General features: G+C 34.4%; 1 protein-coding gene and 1 pseudogene across 1 annotated transcript; both read right to left on the bottom strand.

Annotated features, from left to right (window-relative positions):
• The window catches only part of LOC137397228 (cyclin-dependent kinase-like 1), a 485333-nt pseudogene that overhangs the window by 233605 nt on the left and 224017 nt on the right, over positions 1-27711 (bottom strand).
• Positions 117-13339, bottom strand: LOC137397223 (transcription intermediary factor 1-beta-like). The gene is made up of 6 exons (XM_068083513.1): positions 13176-13339; positions 11546-11699; positions 9369-9552; positions 4620-4810; positions 4176-4346; positions 117-275 (listed from the first exon to the last, which is right to left on the bottom strand). Exons 1-6 carry the CDS (start codon positions 13337-13339, stop codon positions 117-119), a joined length of 1023 nt encoding a protein of 340 aa, XP_067939614.1.

Genomic DNA, 27711 nt, shown 5'->3' with positions numbered 1-27711 from the left:
TAACATTTAAGAAATAAATTACCTAAAATACTTATATAAAAATATATTACTTAGTAAAAATTGTGCCAAGGATGGTAAAACTTTGTGAATGTGTATTGTAAACAAAGGTATAACGACTACATAGCATAAAAAGACCGTTTCGGACATTTGGTATCCATGATCGATTCTATGTATCCACCCGGTGATTCGATTTGTACAAATTCTCGTCTTTGGCTAATTTGCTGAAAACCACTGCGCCGCATGTAAATGTACAATCTCCTCCACTTCAGAGGGAACTGCATCGAAGTATTGTGCATCATGGAAACATAGTGATAGGTATACCAAAAAATACATACTACACAAGCGCTAATCCAAACAGGCATACCAAAATATATACACTACACAAGTACTAATGCCTACAGGCACACCAAAACACATACAGTACACCAGCACTACTACACTATACCAAGGTATATATACTACACACATTAGTTTACACAAATATCTCAAATTATATACACTACCCATGCACTAATATACGCTAGTGTACAAATATATATACACTACAACATCACCAAAATATTTACAAAACAATATATACTACGCAAAGAGTAGTACACATGCGTATACTAAAATATATACACCACACAAGCATTAGTGCCCAGGTATACTAAAATATGTACACAACCTAAGCACTAGTACTCACAAGTATACCAAAATATAGAAAGGACCCAAGCACAAGTTCACACAAGCATACCAAAAGTATATATAATACACATGCACTAGTACGCACAGGTACAACAAAACATATACACTACACAAGCAGCAGTACATGTAGGTCTATCAAAATACTGTATATACACTGAACAAATACTAATGCTTACAGGTATACCAAAAGGTATACAGTATACAAGCACTAGTACATATGTGTACACTAAACTATATACACTTTACAAACACTACTACAAACAGTTTCTAAAAAATATTTTCGTTACAGAAGCACAAAATGGCATACCAAAAGAGATATACAAAACAAGCGATGGTACATACAGTATTGCTAAAATAAATACACTGTGCAAGCACTCGTACACACTGGTATATCTCGATATATACACTACACAAACACTGATAGAGGCAAGTATACTATAATCTATACACGACACAAACACTAGTACACATAAGTATACCAAAAATATGATATATGCCAAACATGTAATATTACAACACAGGTGTACCGAAACATATAGAGTACACGAGCACTAGTTTACATTGGCATACAAGAAAATACCCAGCGCAAAAGCATTGATACTTAAAGTTATACAAAAACATAGACGCTACCCAAGCACTTGTACAGTCAGGTATACCAAATTACATATACAACACCAGCACTAGTACGCACGAGTGTACCAAACTATACATACTACACAAGCACTAATACTCACAGGTATACCAAAAAAATATATATACTACACAAACGCTTGTACACACAGGTAATACCATAATATATTCACTACAGATGGACTAGTACACACAAGTACATAAATATATACACCACCAAAGCGCTGTTAAGAACAGTTTTAGTAGAATATGTAACCTACGCAAGCACTGGTACATACAGGTATACCAAAATATACACACAACACTAACCCTAGTAAAAACAGATTCATCAAAATATATACACTACACCAGCACTAGTACACACATGTATACCAGAACATATATACTACACAAGTCCTAGTACACACTAGTGTAGCGAAGTATATACACTACACTCGCGCTAGTAAAAACGAACACTAATACACAAAGGTGTACCAAAATATATCGAGTACAAAGGCACTAGTTATGACAGCCATATAAAATATATATACTACACATGCAATAGTACACACAGGTATACCAAAACACACATAATACACAAGCGCTAATCTAAACCGGTAAACAAACATATATATACTGCACAAGGACTAATGCCTACAGGCATACCAAAAAGTAGTCAGTACCAAAGGACTACTACACATGTGTATACCAAAGTATATATACCACACACACCAGTCTACACAGATATATCAAATTATATATACTACCCATGAACTAAGATGCACTGATATACAAAAAGATATACAATACATTAGCTCTAAAAGGTATAAAACAATATATATGCTACACAAGGATTAGTACAAACATGTGTGTATACTAAAAGAGGTACCCACACAAGCGTTAGTACTGTGGTATACTAAAATATATACACTGCCTTAGCACTAGTATTCACAGGTACAGAAGCTCCACTACTTACGAACATTCGAGTAACGAACAACGGTACATACGAACATGTATGCGTGTAAGTGCGCCGCTAATACCGACGCTATTAGCGGCAGAAAGAGGCACTACTCGGAAGCACCACCTTCCTTTACCCAGTTCGTTGCAGTGCATAAGTGCGTGAACGTATCTCCAGTGCGCAAATAACTTTTTTTATCTTTACTGTACGTATCGTAAAATAATTTAAAATAAATAAAAATAAATAAAGAGAAGAGAGTGAGTGTAGTATCATTCAGCTTTTAAGTAGCAAAGGAAATTTCACTAGCCGAGGGGCGTACGGCTATCTGCTCTGCTCAACTAAATGAACACGCTATTTTATATACAATAATATTAACCATTCTGGCTAACGGCAAGAACACTGAGTAACGAGGTGAATAAATAGGATCGCTAGTGGGTTGGTATGACAACAATATAGCTGATGATAAGTGAAAGCATAACGAGTGAAACAACGATATAATAAAAATGACAACATGTACAATAAAAAAATGCAGTGTCATGGCCCGGCGTCCACCACAGTATTCTCTCCAAAAAATTTAAATGTTTTTTCAGAACAAACCAATACAAGTTACTTATACAAGCCTTAAACGTACTAATATAAATTTTCAAAATACTTATATAGGCCATTCAACATAAATTATAATACAAAATATAGCATTGAAGTAACTTACGAACAAATTCGCCTTACGAACGATCGTTCGGAACGTAACTCGTTTGTAAGTTGGGGAGCGTCTGTATACCAAAATATATGAAGTACACAAGCAGCAGCACACATAGGTCTATCATAATATATACACTGCACAAGTACTAATGCCTACAAATAAACCAAGATGTATACAGTATACAAGCACTAGTACAGATGTGTACACTACAATATATACACTTTACAAAACACTACTACAATCAGTTTCACAAAAATATTTCCATTACACAAGCAAAAGTACGAACTGGGAAACCAAAAGACATATACAAAACAAGCACTGGTACATGGAGAATTACTAAAATATATACACTGTGCAAGCAATGGTATGCACTGGTATATCTCGATATATACACTACACAAGCACACACTGGGATACCAAAACATATACACTACACAAACACTGATAGACGCAAGTATACTACAATCTATACACTACACAAGCAGTAGTACACATAAGTATACCAAAATAAATATGTATGACAAACATGTAATGGTACAACACAGGTGTACCGAAATATAGAGTATATAAGAACTAGTCCAAACCGGTATAAAAAAAATACCCAACGCACAAGCACTAGTACACAAAATTATACAAATATAAATGCTAAAATAAATTAATAAATATATACGATATACAATCACTAGTACACACAAGTATACCCAATTATAAACTAACCATGCACTAGAAAACACAGGTATACGAAAATAAATACGCTACACTAGCAGTAGTACCAACAAGTTTACAAAAAATATACACTAGACTAGCAATATCACTCAGGTATATCAAAAACATACACACTACACAAGCGCTAGTTCACAAAGGTATACCAAAACCTATACACTGTGCAAGCAGTAGTATACACTGGCATACCTAAGTATATACACTACACAAGCGCTAATACACACAGGTATTCCAGAATATATATACTACACAAGTATAGTACATACAAGTATACCAAAACATACACAGTGCACAAGCGCTAGTACACACAGGTATACCAACATGTATACACACCACAAGCACTAGTGTACACTGGTAAACCAGAATATACACACTACACAAGCATTTGTACACACACAGGCATACCCATATATCTACAATATATTTACAATACCATCATGTCGATGAAATCCTGAACATTATTGAACTCCTGAGTAGCAATCCTGGCCAATAGCTTACCGGGGGATGGCTCTTAGTCCCAGTTTCTAGCAACTCCTTATTGGTCCTCAGGCTATTCCACTGCTTGAGCAGCACATCTTCTAAGAAGTCAGCAATTTTAGTCTGCGACTGCTGTCGGTTTTCCAGCACATGTTTCTCTAGTGTGTCATATTTAAGTTTAATCTCATTTAGCTGTAACAGGAAATAGTAGAGGAAATACAAGTAATATATAAGCAAACATTCAGGAGTTGTACTCCCTCTTCTTCTCTTTCTCCAATTTTTTGGATATAAAGTTAGGAAAAACAATAGCTGGAGTAAGATTATGTAGCCTATTTTCATAATTTTCATGAAATTGTAGCCTTTTTCTCATATCACATCAAAAGCTATTACGACACAGCAACTAGTTGGGTATAACAATATAAAGAAGGCAGCCAGGGTATTTCAACATGAACAATAATTGCAAACCTGACTATCTCTAGTCTCATGGATAAGTAGAAGCATGGCTTGTGTTTCATCATGAAAGTCTGCCTGTAATTTAGATACGTCCTTGAAGAGTTTTTCATATTTCTCATCCTTAGTTGTACTCTCTTCTGTTATTACGGTGTTCAGCAGGTAGGCTGCCAGATCTTCCAGCGATTGGAAGTCATGTGGTACACCTGTGCAAGATTACCTTGATTGTTGGAATGGAATAAATACATGAAACACTAGTAGCAAGTGATCAGTAGAAATGTGTCTACAAATTCATACAAATAATAACTTAATTACATCAATAACAATTAATTTTTACACTGTTTCTGTTTGTATCAAATTCCTTTCCCGACTTCAAAGCTTTTCAGCTTTTTCTGTGAAATTTTAAAAGCAACGCCATAGAAATACTTAGTAACTGCATCAGGCTGATAATCAGGCTGCTAGGAGTTGTTTGTTCAATGCAGTCTTAGTACGTCCATATATGTAAAAAAACTGTTTACATTTTACTAGTTTAGCAGTTCAGAAGAAGGGTTGAGATTAAAAGACATTGTGGAAAGTATTGGGCAACAAAAAAAAAGTTTGTTCTATTGAAAGTAACAATCAAAATGCAGCTAGCCGAGCAAGTGATGCAACTATTGGTTTCAAAAATGCTCATTTCTATTCCTACAGGTATTAAAAGTATGGCTAGTTTATGGCACTTGTTATCGAATATGTTTGTAGCAAGTGGTAGACTTTATATACAGTCAAACATGGATAACTCGGCCACGGATAGCTCGAAAACATGGTTAATTCGAACAGTTTCTTTGGTCCGTTCCCACGTAATGATAAATTGCTATAGATAACTCGAACTCAACACTGTTAATTCGAACTGTTTTTTTGCCCAACGGCTACCGAAACGGTTGTTATCGCTTTAGAAAATAACTTTATTCAAAGCCATAGAGGTAAACCTCATATTTTCGTAATTCATAAGCGTTGTTATTACCACCATCGGCAAAATAATTTTGTCAACGACTTTTCTAAAAGTTTGGTCAAATTTGATTTATACTGCTATACGATTAATAGCACGGGCTTGCCGGGTCACGCGCGCAAGGATATTCGCCACGCGCATACAAAACAAAAACAGCATGTTGTTTTGTATGTGCGTGGCGAAAATCCTTGAGTGCGTGACCCGGCTAGCCCGTGACGAATAGTTTTCCGACGTTGATTCCGTGTTGAATCAACGTCGGAATGTTGAATGTTTAAAACGTCTTAAAATTGTTTTTATTAAACGTATATGTTGTCTTAGCTAAAAAAAAACTATTCATCGTTTGACCTAAACACAGAATACGTGTGTACATTCAATAAGTATCCATTCAGAAAGCATGAGTGATATACAATGTACCGTTAAACCTCGTAAAACTTTTAATTGAACTGCCTCGGAGTGTTGCTCTTAACGAATCCCAGGTAAAGTAAGGGATTTTTTTTTGGTAACTTTTTCTTGAAGTCGCATAAACTTCAAGAAAAGTCGGCAAAATTGATCGTGGGTAAAACGCTCAAAAGAAAAAAGATGTCTTTTCTTTTGAGCATTTCAACAACGATCAAGTTTTGCCAATGTCAATCTAAAAAAACGTCCTGGCAATAACATCACCTCAAACAACAAACCAATCTCAAGTGATAGAAAAATCTCTATACTTTTTGATAAAAACGTTTTAAACTTTACATTAGAAGCATTTAATTTGAAACAAGCCATTTGTGCTTTTGATTTGTATTATAGTTTGCATATGTACATGTATCTACTAATAAATAAGTAAATACATGGACTTGTGACAGTGCTCTGATAACTTGAACGCTCTGATAATTCGAACACCTTTGCTCGGTCCCGTGAAGTTCGAGTTATCCATGTTTGACTGTATATAATTCATGAACTTGCAGATTTATAACATATTACTTGATAGTATCCTTAATGTTATCTTAACTCAGCTTACAATCGGTCGACACTCGTAACTCCTTTTCTACTGCACATTAGAAGCTTGTTTTCATTGTAAACTGTAGCAAACATATCAATGAATACAATGATCTTTTATGCAACACTGTTGATTACAGTTGTTAAACAAAAAAAAAGTTCAAATTTAGAAATAAATAAATTGAAAGCTTCAGCGAATTGCACAGCAAAGCAAAGGCTATCAAATCATAGCATGTTAATTGTAAGCAGTAGATATCAACGGGTGGATATATTCCCTCCGATTCCCAATGTATATTTAAATAGAGATTATGACATGTTAGAAGTAAGTTAGCAAATTTATATCACCCGAAAGGGTAAACATCACAACAGAAGGGTTAACATCACAAAGGAAGGGTTAACATCACAACAGAAGAGTTAACATCACAACAGAAGAGTTAACATCACAACAAGAAGGGTTAACATCACAAATGAAGGGTTAACATCACAAATGAAGGGTTAACATCACAAAGGAAGGGTTAACATCACAAAGGAAGGGCTAACATCGCAAAGGAAGGGTTAACATCACAAAGGAAAGGTTAACATCACAAAGGAAGGGTTAACATCACAAATGAAAGGTTAACATCACAAAGGAAGGGTTAACATCACAAAAGAAGGGTTAACAACACAAAGGAAAGGTTAACATCACAAAGGAAAGGTTAACATCACAAAGGAAAGGTTAAAATCCCAAATGGAGGGTTAACATCACAAAAGAAGGGTTAACATCACAAAGGAAAGGTTAACATCCCAAAAGAAGGGTTAACATCACAAAGGAAAGGTTAACATCCCAAATGGAGGGTTACCATCACAAAGGAAGGGTTAACATCACAAAGGAAGGGTTAACATCACAAAGGAAGGGTTAACCTCACAAAGGAAGGGTTAACATCACAAAGGAAGGGATAACATCACGAAGGAAGGGTTAATATCACGAAGGAAGGGTTAATATCACAAATGAAGGGTTAATGTCACAAAGGTAGGGTTAACGTCACAAAGGAAGGGTTAACATCACAAAGGAAGGGTTAACATCACAAAGGAAGGGTTAACATCACAAAGGAAGGGTTAACATCACAAAGGAAGGGTTAACATCACAAAGGAAGGGTTAACATCACAAAGGAAGGGATAAGATCACAAAGGAAGGGTTAACATCACAAAGGAAGGGTTAACATCACAAAGGAAAGGTTAACATCACAAATGAAGGGTTAACATCACAACAGAAGGGTTAACATCACAAAGGGTTAACATCACAAATGAAGGATTAATATCACAAAGAAAGGGTTAACATCACAAAAGAAGGGTTAACATCACAAATGAAGGGTTAACATCACAAAGGAAAGGTTAACATCACAAAGGAAGGGTTAACATCACAAAGGAAGGGTTAACATCACAAAGGAAGGGTTAACATCACAAAGGAAGGTTAACATCATGAAGGAAGGGTTAACATCACAAATGAAGGGTTAATGTCACAAAGGTAGGGTTAACGTCACAAAGGAAGGGTTAACGTCACAAAGGAAGGGTTAACATCACAAAGGGCAACATCACAAAGAAAGGGTTAACATCACAAAGGAAGGGTTAACACCACAAAGGAAGGGTTAACACCACAAAGGAAGGGTTAACACCACAAAGGAAGGGTTAACATCACAAAGGAATGGTTAACATCACAAAGGAAGGGTTAAAATCACAAAGTGAGGGTTAACATCACAAATGAAGGGTGAATGCTTGAAGAAGATTGCAAAATATAGGCAAGATTTGATTCACCCATAGAAAGGTTTAAACTTTCAAAATTCAGACAAGCTAATTTAAAAAATACAAGCCAGCGTCAATATGAAGGCCCCCTCTATATGAAGGCCCCTCTATTTGATCGCTGCTATAAAGAAAGGATTGAAAAAATAGAGTGCCATGTCATTCAGATGGAAATTTTATGGTACAAAGATAATCTCAAAAAATGAATCAAGTAATTTGATATTGTTCAGATTAGGCAAAAGAAAACATAAACCACTTTGTTTTTAATAGCTTTATCTTTATAGGACTAATTTAAACTCTATAATATTATGTACAATATGTAAAAATGGCTACACTAAATACAATCAGACTGAGTAGAAGGGAGACATAAACTGAAGGAAAAGTAGGAGTAACTACTAAATATTAGTACTAGTGTCAGACACCAGCACCATCTACTTTCCTTTGTAAGGGACGTCAGGCCTCCACTCAAACTAGTCAGACCAACTGGCCAAAGGCTGACTGGAGAAAACATGACCAACCTGAACTAGAGGGCGTACCTAAGAATAGGTAAGGTCCTACCGGACATTTACTAAACACACTACCAGAGGAGCAGACAGACAAGACAGTTGTGCTATATTGTACTACTCCTATTCTAATCTGGTGTATTGATTAAATACATTTATTTGTAACTAGTAGTGGTGGCTGGTATTTTTAGTATGGAGAAGTAAGGAGTTGCATCAGATCATTCACACCTTATCAGTTGTATTCTAACACTTGCTTTCTGAATTGTACATTTTAGGTACCGGTAATGACTTGACTAATAAAATAATTTTGTTCACAATTTTAATTTCTTTATTATCTTAGAGCAGTTCATGTTTTCACATAAAATACCTTTTCAATGATCAGCCTGTTAACCATTACCGAACAGTGTGTAAATATCAAACACTCTATGTAGACACCAGCATTTACTACTTAGCATTTACCACCTGATGTATGTAAATGTCAATCTGCTATCCACAATAAGTACAGTGTTTACTCAATAAACTTACCTGTCTCACACTTGGTTGAATCCGCTACACATTTAATACAACTGATGGTATGGCAGACCTTACATCCCAACACTAGCGGCTGATTCTCGTGCTTTGTACATATATCTGGCAGATGCTGGCTCACTTTTGACAAATACTGGGTAATGCATATTGTGTGATGACCATCCAGGGCATTGTCGTGGTGCTAAAAAAGCAAAGTGTAGCTACAGTATTATTTCGAAACAAAGCTAATTACGTTTACAGCGGAATCTCCGCCCCAGCGGTTGACCTGGCAGTACAACAATTCAAATATGATGACAGGCCTTTCTTATTAAAAGTATTATAAGATATTCTACCCCTGGAAGGAAATTATTTGGGAATACCATGATGTAATAAACTAGTTGAGTAGAATTGGTGTAAAGTACGTAACAGCACGCATGTTGCTGCATCCTTAGAAGTCATGGTGCTACTATTACCCTTAAAACTCTTGACAGCAACAATGTACAGCAATCCATTGCAGCACGATAATGGGCAGTTTTGTTTCACATAAAGCCACATTGCGCGTAATAGGATTGTAAGTTATAGGATTGTGAGTAATAGGATTGTGAGTAATAGGATTGTGAGTAATAGGATTGTGAGTAATAGGATTGTGAGTAATAGGATTGTGAGTAATAGGATTGTGAGTTATAGGATTGTGAGTAATAGGATTGTGAGTAATAGGATTGTGAGTAATAGGATTGTGAGTAATAGGATTGTGAGTAATAGGATTGTGAGTAATAGGATTGTGAGTAATAGGATTGTGAGTAATAGGATTGTGAGTAATAGGATTGTGAGTAATAGGATTGTGAGTTATAGGATTGTGAGTAATAGGATTGTGAGTAATAGGATTGTGAGTAATATGATTGTGAGTAATAGGATTGTGAGTTATAGGATTGTGAGTTATAGGATTGTGAGTAATAGGATTGTGAGTAATAGGATTGTGAGTTATAGGATTGTGAGTAATAGGATTGTGAGTAATAGGATTGTGAGTAATAGGATTGTGAGTAATAGGATTGTGAGTAATAGCATTGTGAGTAATAGGATTGTGAGTAATAGGATTGTGAGTAATAGGATTGTGAGTAATAGGATTGCGAGTAATAGGATTGTGAGTAATAGGATTGTGAGTAATAGGATTGTGAGTAATAGGATTGTGAGTAATAGGATTGTGAGTTATAGGATTGTGAGTAATAGGATTGTGAGTAATAGGATTGTGAGTAATAGGATTGTGAGTAATAGGATTGTGAGTAATAGGATTGTGAGTAATAGGATTGTGAGTAATAGGATTGTGAGTAATAGGATTGTGAGTAATAGGATTGTGAGTAATAGGATTGTGAGTAATAGGATTGTGAGTAATAGGATTGTGAGTAATAGGATTGTGAGTAATAGGATTGTGAGTAATTGGATTGTGAGTAATAGGATTGTGAGTAATAGGATTGTGAGTAATAGCGTGTCCAAACTGCTACAGAGAGTGAAGATCATATAGAATATGATTGTTCTTAACATAAGTAGATAACCTTGACCATTCACAGTACTGACTGCATATTATACTTGCAGTTACATGGAATGCTGTGACATGCACACTGACTAGTGAATCCTTTGCTCTTCTACTAATCAGAACTATTTCAGACAACAGGAGTGACTGTGATTTACAAGGATGATAAGGAAATAAGAAAATGCAATACTCAAAGTAGCCTAAACCCCCTTATTTACACTTAGCGTAACGGTCTACAGGTATGAAGCGCCTCGGATTGTTTCCCTGTGTAATTAAATGATATAACTTAGTGTAAACAGTTTGGCCTGAGTTCCAGTAATAAATGAGAAGCATTATCACCTGATGGATTCAACAGCGTAACTAAGCGTAAACTGTTTAGACTGAGTTCCAAAGTTCTAGTACTGAATGATCAGCGCTAAAAGGCCTCATACCCTTATTACACCCTTATTACAAAATTGTTACTAATTTGGTAAGTAAATATTTAAAAAGAGAGGCACTGCAGCTGGTTGAGACAAGTAAACAACTGACTATTATATTTATATTTAATGAATAACGGAGGTAAACAGCAGTAACTGTGCTGCCATGTGAAATAAACCTGCACAAGACCAGATGAACTCTGAAGCTATGAATGGCACCAACACCCCAATCAAATGTATGTCAGACATACCTCAAGGTGCTCTTTACAGAATTTCCTAGAGCAATCTGTGCAATATGATGTAGCTTGACGTCTATGTGGTCCTCTCTTGGTACAAGTGTCACATAGCCTTGCAGCATCAACATCATAGTCGGCCAATGATTCGGGTGACATCTTATACACCTTCCTAAAAATCATAGTTTATACATAGCGCAATCTAACGATATGTAAATAAAACTTTATAAAAATATTAGATTACAAGCTATTCTATATTTAGATATGATTAAGTGCTGTCATAAATATGCTAATGTAATAAAATAATACAGGGCAGCTCATTTCTTTTCAATTTAGATTAGTTAAATTATGAAATATTCTCAATTATTCAAAGTTTTATTGGCTATTGCTCATCTATCGGTTAACTTGTTGTCACAGAGAAATCTTTATTATTAGATAGGCACAATTATCAAAGGTTGACCTGATACAAAATTCACATAACAGTTATTTGATGTCAACAGATTCACCATGTTTTACTATGCTGCATTGTAGGTGCAGATATGTGGGAATGTGATTACCAGCTCCTAAAAGCTCAAAAACAAACAGTCAATTGCAGCCATCAAGAAAGCGTCAAGGATTTAAATCACTTTCCTAAACGGCTCAAATGGGACGTAGTTGAACAAGATGGCTTCTGTTTACATTTTCATGCAACCTTATTCGTCAAATTATTTATTTTTTTATTGTAAAGCTGTCACTTGAGCCCTGATATCTCTAAAACCTTCCATAAAAAATCGTTTAATTTTTCAACCTTAGCTCGAAGAAGTGCATCTCATTCTCTGATGAACATGAGGAGTCGGCTGGTTACTGTCGATAATCAAAAAATGCTGCAGAGACTGTTTGCACGATTTGGCAGAAAGTACGAGTCACATGATCAGATTATGACTAGTTGATTAGACCAGGCTGAAACGATACTATGAAGTACCGAGCATTTATATTTGATACAGACTTTCCGCGAGAACCCAAAGTATTTGTCATAAACCAGTGCTGCGAGACATTTTATATCTAGCCTTTCATTTCATATGATAACATCACATGTCAAAACAATAACTGAAATGTTGGAGTATGTCAGCCAAATAAAGAGATTTCAAACTACGGCTTTTTGTGATGACTGCGATTAACTGGTCGTTTTTTAGCCTTTAAGAGCTTGTAATCACATTTCCACATATTTTGCACCTACAACAGAGCAGAGTAAAACATGGTGGCCCTTTTGATACCAAATAACTGTAATGTCAATTGTGTTGCAAGTAAACCTTTAAAGACTTTGCTGGTTGGATAGTTGAAATAATAAGCAATTAGAGACAAGAGACCCAATGGATATTGTAGCCTGTCCGATGATGATCACTCTTTCCAGTGAATTAAATGTACACAAATCATTTCAATTAATGTACAAACATCATTTCTCAATGGTCAATTATATAGGTGTGTGACCGATCGCATGGAACTAATATACTCGTCACTTAATATTAAAATATCTGAGAGACAGCTTTAATAAGAATGGCCTTCTAGAACAATAGAAGGGCCCAATCGATAAATCATTCTTAATAGCTTGTTCACAAATGTATTACATATGTACAATGTTAGCATCGCAGTAACGTTGAATATTACTTACCCGCAGCTTTGAAGCCCGCACCAGCAAATCTTGTTCTTTTCATAGTGTGATGTAAGGCATGGCATACAGTGTATGTGGCCGCAGGGTAGTTGTTTAGGATCAACTATTTTTTCATTTCTCAAACCACAAAATTCACACTCAATATCGTGAGAAGAAGAAGCCATTGCTAAAATGAAATTACAAAAATATATAATAATAAAGTTCACAAATGTCTATTGAACCTACAGAATTACACAGTAACCAATACATTATAAGATGATAACGGTATGAATGCTGTAGACTAGCTAATGCTTAAATGTCAGGAACCTTATTTAGTATGACTTATTATATACAATTCATTGGATGAGGCATTTCTAAAGCGCCTAAATAATTGAAGTCATAAAATTTACATTTAAAAAATAAGATTCTTACATGCAAAATTATTATTATTAGTATTATATCATATAAAGAAAAAGATCCAAGCGATGACTTGTCATTATGTAGCTAAGAGATCGATGATTGGTTCACCACATGACAAAACAAAGTAAATGGCTTAAAAAAGCAAAGTTTTCAAAAATGCCAACTCCTCACTGTCTCTAAAATGAGGCTGATTTAAAACTTCAACTTCCTTGGTCATATTACCCTACATAATAATGTTATATATCCCTAGAGCAGAGACAGTGGTTTATCAGTGAAACCAAGTTCTACCGCTGAAGATAATTGTACTTAGCATAGGTTTATGGTATCCCATAGTTGACTGATAAAAATGTAATTATACCATGGTTTAAACTTGATATTCTTACTGATAGAATTGCATAAAAGTCTGTCTCATCTCCTACCATAGAGTGATGTAATAAAGAGTAATAACAATGAGTACTGCTATAAGATCTCACTACACTTGTAATCACACCTCGTGAACATCTTGAGATCAACAAGAGTCTACCCAGATATTAACCACATATCTATGCTCTCACGCAACTCATCGCGTGTATCACCTATTACGTTAAGCGATCGATCAACTTAGGATAACTTGAAGCAGAGCACACTAAAGCTGGTCTTGGTTCAGATACAATCAGTTCTACCTAATAATAATTAATTAGCAGTTTAAATGCTCTTGATATATCAAATAAAAAGTCTCCAATAGATCATATATTCTTGATAGTGCAGTTTGAATCGAGCACGGTCGTATGCCAACATTGTCAGTGAGCAGAAGTTATTGTAAGTGATTGGCCTGCATTAGCACAAACTAGACATGAGAATGTGAGACAAATTGAGCTTAAAACACGTTTTACTGAGTAAACAAGCTCCATTAACTGCATACAATTAAATTCATCAGCCTTGCACACAATGAAACATGATACTCACTATAAAATTCTCCAAACTGAGATATAATTACGATGATTGCGATACTGTCTGTGAACGAGGAAGTTACCGATGTGCCGCTCCCTTTTGCGCGCGCATTGTACTGCGCCTTCGCAATTTCCGGCAAACTATGTTTCGATGGCGCTTAGTAACAGATACGGGCGTTATAAAATCTGTCAAGCGGAAACAGACGCGGCGTTTGAAACGTTGAAACCTGAAAAGAGCAGACAACTACAATTTTATAAATTTCGCTGTTCAAACAGAGTACCATTGAACTTAAAACCCTCGGAATGGCCATCACGTGACTTTTACGTTGATAATAATACATAACGCGTGCGCCATATTGGAGAGCTAATCGAATGCTAGTTCCGTTCGTAAACGAACGGTGAAAAATGACAGAAATGTACATGTTGAATAGTTATTTTCCAGCTGGGTGTTAATGAAAGCTACCCCTACACAACGTTTAGAGTGCCCTGATAGAAAAAAACCTATTTATAACATATGGAGTGAGATATATCAAATGATAAGTAGATGTATAATAGATTTTCGTGGACCATGTTACTCATACAAACTGTTGTATTAAAAATGCATAAACCCAGCAAATGATATATTCAGGCAAATAACAACTGTTCCATTATATTAAAATTTGTATTACATATGCATAAATGCATATTGAAAGACTTAGCACATGAAGTATTTCGATAAAAACAACACATAGGTATGCTGCCAAAACAGAAACTGTTTTCAAGATTTAAGTGATAATAGCTTATGAATGTATGATATGTATAATACATGTATAATGTATACAATAATAATAAACAACAATAATATAATGTGTACATGTATAATCTGTAAAAGATGGAATGAACTACTGCAACAACTAAACAGAAATTAAAAACAGTTGTAATAGAGGATAATCAAAATAATGCAAACAAGGAAATGCAGGAATTAGTGTAATCAGATGGTTAAACTTATACATACACGTTACAAAAACTGTGTAAAAGGAGAATTGTATAGAAGTGGATATTGAGCCAAAGTTCATCAGTTTCTTAGAACTAAATTAGATTATGAATAACAGCACAACAACAGCTGCAGATGAATATTACAGTGATTATATTGTTACTGGCCTTTAAAAAGTACTACTTTAGCATTGTATGCCACAAAGATGCACCTTGCAGTTTGAGTGTAGGATTTTAGCATAATGATGCTGTCGAAGATCACAAAACGACTGAATAAGGTTTTTCATCAATGCAGTGAGTGGATATGCCATCTGCCGTATCCGTAAGGTGTTTCCCAAGGCATAACACATGACTAGATCTTACACTACTGATAAAATACACCACACAATGGAGTGGATCTGGTTTTGTATGATTACAAAAGTACTGATATGCAACTAGCAGGATCCTGATGACATCGTCTGATGGACGCACCAATTCTCCATTGTTTCGTAGCTTGAGTAGAGTATAGAGATGTCGGTGCTGGATACTTGACTTAGTGGTAACCAGCAACTGACCGCCAATGTCACGACAGCACTTTAGTTAGCTTTTGCACAATGTAGCCAGCTATATAGACTATACTGTTACCTATAACAGAAATTGGACATCTGAAATCATTGAGTTCCACAAACTGATCAACTTCTGGAGTAGCCTGTATGATGAGAATCTCGTTTTGAGCAGTAAAATTACCTGTCCACTAGCATCTGATTCTGCACCACATTTGCTGATAAATTTGCAAAGGTAGCCTTAAGCTGAGTAACAGTAGGATTATTATTCCAACCCCCTAAACAAAAGCATCAATTATAACAATTACATAAAATCAACAAAAATGAATGTCTTATTCACATAAACATAGTACCCTTAATAAACAACAATACAACTAATGAAATAAACGAAAATAAAACAGCTCAAAATGCTACCATATCGCTATGCAAAATGAAAATGTGACAATTTTAACTGGAAGTCATTCACACCCATCTTAGGCATGAAGCTTAAAGGTTTACTTGCAACAAAATTCACATTACTGTTATTTGATATGAAAAGATTCACCATGTCTTACCATGTTGTGTTGTAGGCAGGGTTTTTTAAAAATTGATGATTTTTTTTAAATCAAAAAAATCGATTTCTATTGTTTTATTTGATTTTTTTCATTTAAATCAACTTCTTTTGATTTTTTTGTTCCAAAAAGATGTTTTGTGTTCTAAATTGCAAGTTATTGCTATCAATTGGGAATTTATGATTTGCAGGAGTATTATGTAGTTTTATTACAACAACTAGGAAAAGAAAAAAACATTTACACAGTTAATACACAATAAAAAGGACAGCATAATTTATGCGTTGGACATTAAATCCCAGAAACGAAGATGAAGAATCACAGAGAACAGATCACACAACTGCTAAGCTGCAGACATATTCATAGGCACCTGCTGTGGCAGCTGTCACTGTTTTGAGTGCTGTTTGAGGTTTTTAAAAATTTTTTTAGATATAGCTACTTTAAGTTGAGCAACCTTGCAGCATTGTGCTTGACAATATGGTTTTAAATTCAATCATTGAAAAGTATCATTCAACATTGGAAAATATTACCTTTAAATGACTTCAGTCGAACGTTTTAACCTGCTTTCAAAACATGGATCATTGAAATGTTCGTTGCAGATAAGTGCTCAAGGATCAGGCTAATTCACTCTTCTGTGGTTAAGATACCATTGTAAATAACGAGAGTTCTCAGTTGCTTTGTTTGGAAATCTAAAAATTAAAATGAAACTGTAGTAGTTAGTTAGCAACAGTAGTAATAACAATAGTATTATTACTCTTATCTCCTTACTGCTAGCTAGATCCAGGTACAACAATAAATAATATTATAAGCATGACAAACACTTCCTTCAAATATAAATATTTAAAAATAACCTATTGGGTTGTAGTTCCAAAATATTAAAGTAACAAAAATTTAAAATTGAAATAATAAAAAACCTTCGTTCTGAAGGAAGAACATTTCACTCACTAGCTTATAAAGTTATCTAATCACCAACAAAATACAGTCAAACTCGTACACTCAGTAGTGACACTGATCGACTCTCACTCACCCAGTGACTAGTGTAGTAGAACTAACTAGTGGCAGTACTAACTAGTAGTAGCACAACTGTTAGTAGTCGTAGACTTGAGCAATAGATATAGAACTAGTAGTAGAAGTGACTCACTTGTGAAATGTCATTCATTTTCCTTTAAAAGTCCATTCTTGCAGTTTTTGCAGTTCATGGAATAGCAATAGCACTGTGCACCTACACCCTTATCTTTCGTACATAAATTATTAGTAGTAATCTCAGTAGTCTGTTCCTTTGATTATTCCTGACCTTCCATAGCTGTTAAATCTGAAATTAGATTTCTTTCGCACATTGAACACAATGAAATTAACTTGAACATTAACTGAAAATGGCGTCGGCCGGATTTCCGTACTCGCAAATGACCTCTTGCCATTCCAGGGGTTTTAAGTTCAATGCAGAGTACTTTTTGAATAGAGAAGGCGTAGTAAAAAAATCAAGGGTAGTATTGTTTAGCCTTGGATATTTTCCGAACTTCACGTAATGAAAAACGCTGTAAAGTGAGCAGTACACGGTCTAGCCTCCCATAATATCCAGGTAAAGATATCGGTCAGGTATAATGGCAGTGGCTCAAAACCTGGTGAGTTTCTGGGTCGTTTTGTAGGGGTGGAGCTTCATCCAGAAATACAAAAGCTTTAAAGTTAGCCGTACCGAGCCACAGCTGATCGTTTTAAGCCACTGCAAACGTTTAGTTGTTGTGAAATCGAGTAGTTATCTTTTTTGTTTAACGAAATATCACATACGCATCTTTTTCAAGCAAAGTTGTAATTACAAATATGAGTTGCTTTAGCAAAATAACATATAATATTTACATAGCTGTTTATTGTAGTTTTTTCTTGTTAAGAATAAATGGTAACATGCTCACGAAACGAAAAAATATTCTCAAAAATACCGTTAATTATTCTGTATACGTTTATATTTGAAAAATAGTTTTATATTCTTTTAATATGAATACACCTTTGTAAAGCGGTATTACATGAAATGATGAAAAGTTATGATTATGTTCTGAACAAATAAAATGCTCATTAAAACGATTGTCCACTTTGTTACCAATCTGAGAGCCTAAAATGATTCTATTTGATGTCACTGTAAATATTAATATTAGCATCTCGTTGGGCATTGATTGCAAAAATGAAGACAACAGAAGACATCAGTTTCTTATCTTTACTGTATTTGCTGCAAGCTCACACTTTTTTAACAACTAACTTTGTATTACTACTAAGTCTCAACTGTAGTACCTTTTGAAACAACGACAGTGTGTAGCTACCTAAGTAACAACCATTTAATTGTGTATTTCAAGTTTGATTTGACGTTGTTACTACAATGGTGCGTTGTCAGTAGCACAGCCAGGCCTAGGCTGTATCTCATCTGTTTGGTTCACGAGAAGTGTAGGAGAGAAGGCAAGGTAAAGCAAATTTTTGTAGTCTCCTGCAATGCAGGGCAGTTTTATTTTCAGACTAGAGAGTCTGCCTGTGATCAGTAGTCCTCAGTACTCAGAGTCGGTTACTGCTTGCAATTTGTCTTAAAAAATTAATTGAAATGCACTAGATATTCATATTGCTTCAACCTTAAAAGAAGACCTCTGTGGGTCACCGTTTATTAATAACCGACTTTTTGTATTTGTAATTTCACTTCTATATAGGTCTACCTACAGGCCTCCCGTGCCTGTAGTCGGCAATCATGTCGATAGGTTATTGAAGGCTCGATAGCTGAATAACATGATTGCTGACGACAGTCAACTTCTACGAGGAGCCTGCGGGCCTACCAAATATATTTTTTGCAGTGCATTTAAGCATTATGCCACTTGTTCTTCCCTCGTCATTAGAAGAGGCTGAGCAAGCCATCAAAGCCCATGAAATCGAATATGGCAACAAGTTTTACACATACCATGAGGACGGCATATTAAACAAGCATGAAAGACTTTTTGAAGGAACTCTCATATCCTTAAAGCACTTTTTCTCCACTGCCTAATTTGTGATCTTGTGTTGAAAACGAACATTTTATATCTAAGATATTTTAGTGTAACCCTGAATGTGAAGTGTAACCTTGATTGTAAAATGTAGGCCTATTCTATGCGGTTGTTGTGCAGTAGAAGTACATGTCAATAGTAGCTTATATGTTTTTATGCAGCAGTTTTATGAGGCCCTTTTTAGATTGTTTTTGTACCATGTGATCTATGTCGTCACAGGCCCTACTTGAAGCAGAGTTGACACAATTTTCATCAGTTCACTAGCAACTCACACTGGATACACACCATCTACCTCTCAGCAATAAAGGATTACTCTCTATGGACACTCAACTCTTAAGCTTAATTTAACGAAGTGGATATTCATGTATATACAGACATGCAGTGGATTACAATCAAGCTTAGAGTGCAACCTTGATTCGAAGATATACATGGGGTTCAATGTACAAGCATTGGCATGCAATTGAAATTACATTTAAGATCATTGTATATTAATAACTACATTCAAGCAAGCAATAAATGTATAAAGCATCATATACATGCAACATTTAGTTCTCAATTGTGTGTTAGCAATCGAGTAAGGCTAAAAACCTACAACGTCTTTAGCCAATGAATCTAAATCATCTGTACTATGTTTCTTAATTTTAAAATTTTATCTGCTCTAATTTAGCAAGGTAAAGCTATTTGGAAAGGAAATAAGGTCATTCATGACAGTCAAGGCTCTTTATGTATGTATGGTGAAGAAAAAGATTATGGCTGCATGTACGGCCTTGAAAGACATCAAACCCAGAAGGAAAAGTACAAAGAACAGCGGAGGGTAAGTTACCGGTACACCAGGAATATTTTACTCAGGCTATTATAAGGGATATTTCTGGACAGCAAGACTCGGTCATTGTATGTCCAACATATTTAGACAGGGCTATCCTTTCATGTCTTTGCAAATGCACAGATAGGATGGTATGGACTTTACATAGAAATGATTAATAATATTTATTACTTTTGTGGGATTTAATTTGTCTCATTTCTGAAATAGCTATCTTGTAACAAAAGCACACATGCACATTTATGTTCTTGTAGGCCTGAAACCAGAGAATGCAGTAAATCTAAGTCTACACTACTGTGAGGGTTGGACATGTCTAAGCTGTATTCGATACTTTGCTTTCGGTCTCATGGTACATCAAATTTCAAAAACACTTTCTCTTATTTTAATTCATCTACACTCTCACAGAAATTCAGTAGAATTGCAAAGAAACAAGGACTTGATTGGAATGCTCATATACCATATCCTTAACCCAATAGCCAGTACTGTATAACTGGTGTATATTGTATATCAAGGATATCCTGTATAACTGGTCCATACTGTACAACTGGAGTACACAAGGTGTATAACTGGTGTATACCATATAACTGGTATTTACTACCTCTAGTTGCTGACAGTATCAATACCCAAAGGTTACTCTGAACATTATGTAAACATGAACAAGCAACATGTTCGTGTTTTTAGGATCCTAAAAATATTTATTCTCAAAAAAGCTAGATTGACTATAAAAAATGTTTTCTTCAAAACGTGTTGAACTAGTTTCAGTTCTGTGCATAAATAATACTCAACAATCTAGAGTAGTCTGTTCACAATAAAAACAGCAAGCATTAGCTCTACTAAAATACCTTGTCATACTTGTTAGTTTTGTCTGTTTGCCTGTCTGTCAGGTAGGCACAGAGCATTAATACAAACTTCCATCTGTATATCTATCATGCCTCAATGTTGCCTGATGGCAATTAAAACTGTTTAATTTTTTTCTAAGTTTCTCCTAATTAATGCTTAAACAAAACTGCTGTGAAGAGCACAGTTTTGTGAAATCTAAATTTCAAGAAAAGTGTATGCCAGCCACATATTTAGGTTCTAACCCGCATGTTCTAACATGTTTCTAAAATAACCTAGATAATAATAAAGGGCTATAATTGACTACTCAACTCTTGGATGTTTGTAAAATATTAACCAATAAAAAAGCTGATAAAAACATGTCCATGTATCTGAAAGTTTTAGAACAAGCAGCTAGTAGGTCAAAAAGTAGCAGCATGTTGAAAACCATACAAAACCATTATTCATTGAGTTCATATATTGGTAGATTAAATTCCGGTATTGCCCAGGCAATAAAAAATATTTTCAAAGCAAGTTTATCTTTCTTAAACATATAACAACTGTTATTGTTGTAACTTTCTAACTCTATGAGTGTTTTGTGCAGTTCAAGTAAATTTAGAAAAAAAAAACTGAAACAACTGTAAAGGTGTTTATATGTAAATGTAAAATAAGGAGCAAAAAATGGCAAAATAAAACCTGTTTTGCTATGAATGCAATGAAACCTTATTGCTATACATTTAGATCATTTTAATTCCTTTCAGTGTTACAGTAGGCATCGTGAGGTGAAAATCTAGTGTACGGTAGTCTATAAACCCAGCAGGTCTACATACCCCTGGTACTGGTCTAATGCCCTGGTAAAAATCATCAAATTTTTAAATATGCATTGTACATTTTAAAATATTAGTAACAAAATAGTGTGTTAACCTTAGTAACTATAGTTACCTACAGTAACTTCCATGTATATAGTGGTTATGATTGGGAAAAACTGTAACACTACAATGTACTACATGCAGTCTGTAATATAGTGAGTTCTAACCAATAAGGCACGCATATAACATAAACAATAAATTTACCCTAAACTCATTTAGCTTACACAAACTTAAAGGTAAGTTTTATTATGTATTTTATACTAAACTAAGTTTCAAGTTTGTTATAAACTAAAACTTTATCACAACTTTGTTTTTCGCGTTGTTTTTACTATAACTTATAACGAATAGCGCTGAACTGAGATAGAAGCATTTTATCTATTACTGGCATTATAGAAAGGGTTACAGTCTAAAAGGAATAGGCATTCTTGTTATTGCGTCGCAATCAGTACCCCAAATGCCAAGTTTTAATTTTCTGAGAAATGTGTGCTACTATTGTAGAGCAGAAAAGTAGAAAAAGTTTTGTACTTTGGCTTTTCATTACAGCCCTTTGTAATTAAAATTAAATCAGGATTTTGCTGTTGAAACAATATATGCCAAAGCCATAATCTGTAGCAGGCATTAAAACAATCAAGTTTCAGAATCAAACCTATCATCACGTTTATGTTTAGATTTAATCCTTGAATCAGCAGCCTTCTAGTTGTTGACTGATGAAAAAATAAAGATGTCGGTGCTTCTCTCTGAGCTCTGGTATTCCTAATTTTTAATTTACTGTAGCTTATTTGTAAAGGCGTTATGCTGTATGCTGTAGCAAGCATTAAAAACAATCATATTTATGAAAAAAAGCTATCATCACAGTTATGCTAAGACTTAAATATTGCATCAGCAGCCCTTTACTTGTTGACGGATGAGAAATAAAGAATATTCTTGATACAAAATTCACATAGCCTGACTTCCCATAAAGCCACCAATATTTAATATGTCACTGGATACCAATACCTATGACTTGTATGCAAGTGTTTAGGAGGTTTTTAGTTTTTGGAAATGGTAAGCTACTATCAAAAAGATATTGTCCAGTTTGTGAGTTTCTAAACCCAGCATTCAATGTATATCTTTGATTCATATTCATTGGTTTCTCAACTGTTTGTAGAAAACCAGGGCAGAAATATGAGGCTTCTAAATAAAGTTTGTAACGCATTAACACAAGCATTAACAACAATAAAATTTTAGAAATAAAGCTATCATCATGTTTAAGTTAAGATTTCATCCTTGCGTCAACAACCTGCTACTTGTTAACTGATGAGAAAAGAAAGTTATTGGTGCTTCTCTCTGAGCTCTGGTATTTCTAACTACTAACTTAATGTAGCTTATTTGTGAATAAAGTTAGATATTTACTTGAGTGAACTTTTGAAGTGTAAACAACAAAATCTAATCAAATCTAACAAAAAGTTGAAAATGGAAACATATTTTTTTACTGGTGTAGTTTAGCCTGAAGCCACAAATGAAAATGAAATAACTATTTTTAATTATTCTGAAAAAATAAATTTAGTATTTCTATTTGGCAGCTTGCAGCTACCTGTCCATAAAAGGAAACATGATTACGGTGATATTTAGTCTGTAGCTTCTAATAGCTCTTTTATTAACCCATAATATATCTTTAGCACTAAGACGATGAACAGCCGTACAGTTATAATGTGGAACACCTCATCAATCTATGTTAATCATAGATCCATCATATCTTTGCTCAGTGTTGCTACATACAGCGTAAATGTTAGCAATGTTCACCTGGTGATCCAAATATTTACCAATACTAAATGTTTGGTCAAAGCCATAAATCAGCCATTATAAATTATAATTATACTATGCTGGCAGTCAAATGTGAGATCATTCAGTGTAATAACTATGTACATAACTAGTCTGACATGCTGCAAGGTGGTATCATGACCAAAACAGCATCGGCAGCGTTTGCCTGGCTGCTAAGCAAAATGCATGAGTTGAAATATAAAGTGATGCAATGTTTCCTGACCTTCAAATTCAACATTGGACATACAAATGATTATGTATTTTACTATAGTAAGGACATGCTCGATAAAAGTGTCATTGTATGTTTAAAATCAATTTAAATAAATTTACACCCAAACTTGCCATGAAAGCAACCGATGAAAAAAATGCCACACTATACAAGTAGACTACAACTTGGACTCAAGAATATATGAGATTGTTAAACGTTGGTTACTGGTAAGTTGATATCAATTAAGATATTGTCATGTTCATGAATTGCTCAACCTAGCATTCAGAATATATCTGAATGGAACATGTAACACTTTATTAGTCTATGTGTATCATAGATGCATCATTCTATTGCACATTGTTGCTACAGGCAGTCTAATTGTTAGCAATGGTTCATCTGATGATCGAAATATGAATCAACACTTGAATGTTAGGAAAAACCCTGAGTTGACAATGATAAATTATAGTTATGCAATAATAGCAGTCAATTAGGCAATCATTCGATATAATAACTAGCTGCACAATGCTCTGACATTCTTCAAGGTGGTTTTGTCATCTCGCTAATGTTTGCATAACTGCCAAGCTATACACCTTAGATGACTTCTACAGTGACACATCTTAGCTGACCTGTAGTTTAGGCATTGAACACACAGACAAACGCGTATCTTATTATAGTGAAGACTAGTTTTATGAAAGCATTATTGAATGTTTAAATCCAATTAAGAGATATTTAAATAACCAAACTTACCATAAAGACAGCTAGTATTTAAATACTCTCAAAGTGCCAATTGCCTACAAATTGTACTCAGGAATATAAAAGCTTAGTATTAATTAGTAGCTGCCAATTTGCTGTCTATTAAGATAATTTATTGTCAAGTCCATGAGTTGACGAACCCAGCATTATGTGTAGATCATTTATTCAAATTTATTGGTCTCTCAGTTGTCTGTAGAAAACCCTGGCAGCAAGATAAGGATTCTACATGAAGTTTGAAGTTGGCTACTAAAACTCCTTCACAAGCTGGCTACTAAAAATCCTGTAAAATGAATTTTTTGACCTGGTAGCAAAGATTGACCGCTGTTAAATTGCTGAATACTATAAAATTTATTTTTGGGGGCAAAAATGGTGTGAGTGACCAAGCCTCAGACGCAAGACTTCAAAAGTTGTTCATTAGTCCAACAGTTTATTGTTATTGGAATCAGGATAACAAATTGATTACTCTACCATATCTGCATATTCTTATTATGAATCAGCTTGTTAGTTTGACAGGTTTGTAACCTCAAAAAGAGGAAGACATAATGTGAAAAACAGCTGGTTTCCTTAGGAAAAAGAAATCTTTGAACTCCACTAACATGGCACAATTATGACAAGGATCGCTATGACAGAAAACCGTTTTTGCTTTTGAAAAGAACTAAAAGGATCAAAGCAAGTTCATATTTATCAAAAATAAAGATGATTCATGGCCGCATCGGTTCCTACTAAGCGTTTATGTAAACATTTCCAATTCAATGGTCTGATATCTAGTATATATTTTCTATAGATCCCTTCTGTATATTTATGAATAGAATATTTGTGTATATTTTAATAGAGGATCCTTGCGTATACTTTTATAGAAGTTCCCGTGCATAGTTTCATAGACTTTCAAAGGGTTATACTTCATAAAGAATTATTGTGTATATTCCATATATATATATTCCTTGTGTATAGTTTCACGGAGATTCCTTTCTTATATTTTCATAAAGATTCCTTGGGTATACTTTCATAAAGATTCCTTATGTATATTTTCATAGAGGTTCATTGTGTATTTTTCCAAAGAAATTCCTTGTATATATTTTCATACAGGCTCCTTGTGTATATTTTTATAAAGATTCTTTGTGTATATTTTCAAAGATATTTCTTGTGTATATTTTTATAGAGAATCATTGCCTACCTTGTACAAAATAAAGATTTAAATATACCAGGCAGACCAACTTTTAAGTTTGATTTAAACATGAAAAAGGCATTTTAAAATTCACTGACTAATCGGAAAGCTTAAAACAAATAATACAATTGTTCAATGTGTCAGCCTTCCCAGCTTTGACTTGCTAAGAATCTGTAAAATATGTAACGACATGAGCCGGCTTTCCATCCCATTGTAGTTACCAATCAATAATCAAGGTACTTTCCAAAATTTATGAACATTTTCATTAAGGTTCTATTCAATTGTAAAAAATCACAAAACAGCACTTACAATACCTTTTCAATGTAAACTCTAACCAGCCAGCTAAAACTTGCAATACAGGTTTGTGATTTTTCTTTTTAACTTTTGTCAAATCCTACTATGATAATACCTACCATGAAAATATGCCCATTATTTTTAATGTTGCTGAAAAACTGTTTACCATCTGTATACTATTATCTCTGAAACCATATTTCTAAAACTCTAACATATAAGGTAAGATAAAAACTTAATGTTTATGGCGCATGACGATATAAACATTCACATTTAACCAAATATAAAAGCCATCATTTGAGGTTAACAGTCTGATGCAATATTTATAACACTGGTTCTTAAAGGAAATACACTTGATTATTGCTTAAAAAATTAAATGTACATTAAATAAAAAATGCAACGAAAGTAATCTCATACTTGGGTCAAACCTTGTATTAACGAGAAGGCTAACAGGTCAAACATATTAGCAAGCGAGAATAGAGATTAACAGTAGTAGTGTAGTAAAAAAAGTAGTATCACTAGTAGAGAGCTAGAATAAAGTAAAATCTTCAACTGAAAGCTAAAATATTTTTGTTTTGCGACACAGACTACTACATCCATCACATGATGCTTAACAAAACTTGAACATTGGTTTCTCTAAGATCTGGTGGAAAATTTAAAAGAAGCTTTTGTAAATTAATTATAATTTAGGTTTGTGTAAATTAATTATAGAGTGGCTTCTTTCTGTTATTGATCACACAAATGAGCTTGTCACAATTCAGTTCATGTTTCAGCTATAGTCATTTGTATTATTATCAGAACAATTATTTTAAAATTTGCTCAACTAGATAGTACTAATATAAATTAGGAAAGTACTACAAAGATAAGTATCGTTGAAATGGTTTTTATTAGGAAATATGACAGATATTTTGCAGTTCTCACTGTTATTTTATAGCATGTCTGGGCGGACATAAATCTGTTTAGCGGCAGACTGATCCTAGCACTGAAAACTCATCAATGAATCAGATTTGCGACTTGCTAGAGACTAGTGATTGAAATATTCTGGAAGGCAGCCACATTGAAAATTAACAAACAGGCTGCATGGGTCAAAAGGTCATATTCTGCAGTAAAATATAATTGAGGAAACAGACACATATATTGTGAGGGATTTGATAGTTTTAGCAGCATATCTGAAACTGATCTGGCACATGTCAGGATTTAATCATTACGCTACAAACCAAAAACTAACTTCTAAAACTTCCTCATGCATGATGATTTCATGCAGATCAGCAACCCATCAACTATCTAACCAACTGATTTATACTAATAATTTTAACTAATAACTGATTTATATGCCTCGAGAGGTATATTTTAGTGAAATGGCCTTTCAGCGTATTAGTATGTATATCATCTATTGATAACCTCTTTCTATAG

Source organism: Watersipora subatra, chromosome 5, assembly GCF_963576615.1.
Source record: "Watersipora subatra chromosome 5, tzWatSuba1.1, whole genome shotgun sequence".
NCBI lineage: Eukaryota > Metazoa > Bryozoa > Gymnolaemata > Cheilostomatida > Watersiporidae > Watersipora > Watersipora subatra.
Note: the sequence above shows the minus strand (reverse complement) of the source record. Positions and strands in the feature narration are given on the sequence as shown.

Excerpts from the sequence above, each read along its gene's own strand:
- LOC137397223 (XM_068083513.1), bottom strand. The coding sequence starts at position 13,339 with ATGGCTTCTTCTTCTCACGATATTGAGTGTGAATTTTGTGGTTTGAGA. Across the intron at positions 4,811-9,368 it reads TTCAACCAAGTGTGAGACAG|GTGTACCACATGACTTCCAA; the intron begins GTAAGTTTATTG and ends AATCTTGCACAG. Across the intron at positions 4,347-4,619 it reads ATGAGACTAGAGATAGTCAG|CTAAATGAGATTAAACTTAA; the intron begins GTTTGCAATTAT and ends TTCCTGTTACAG.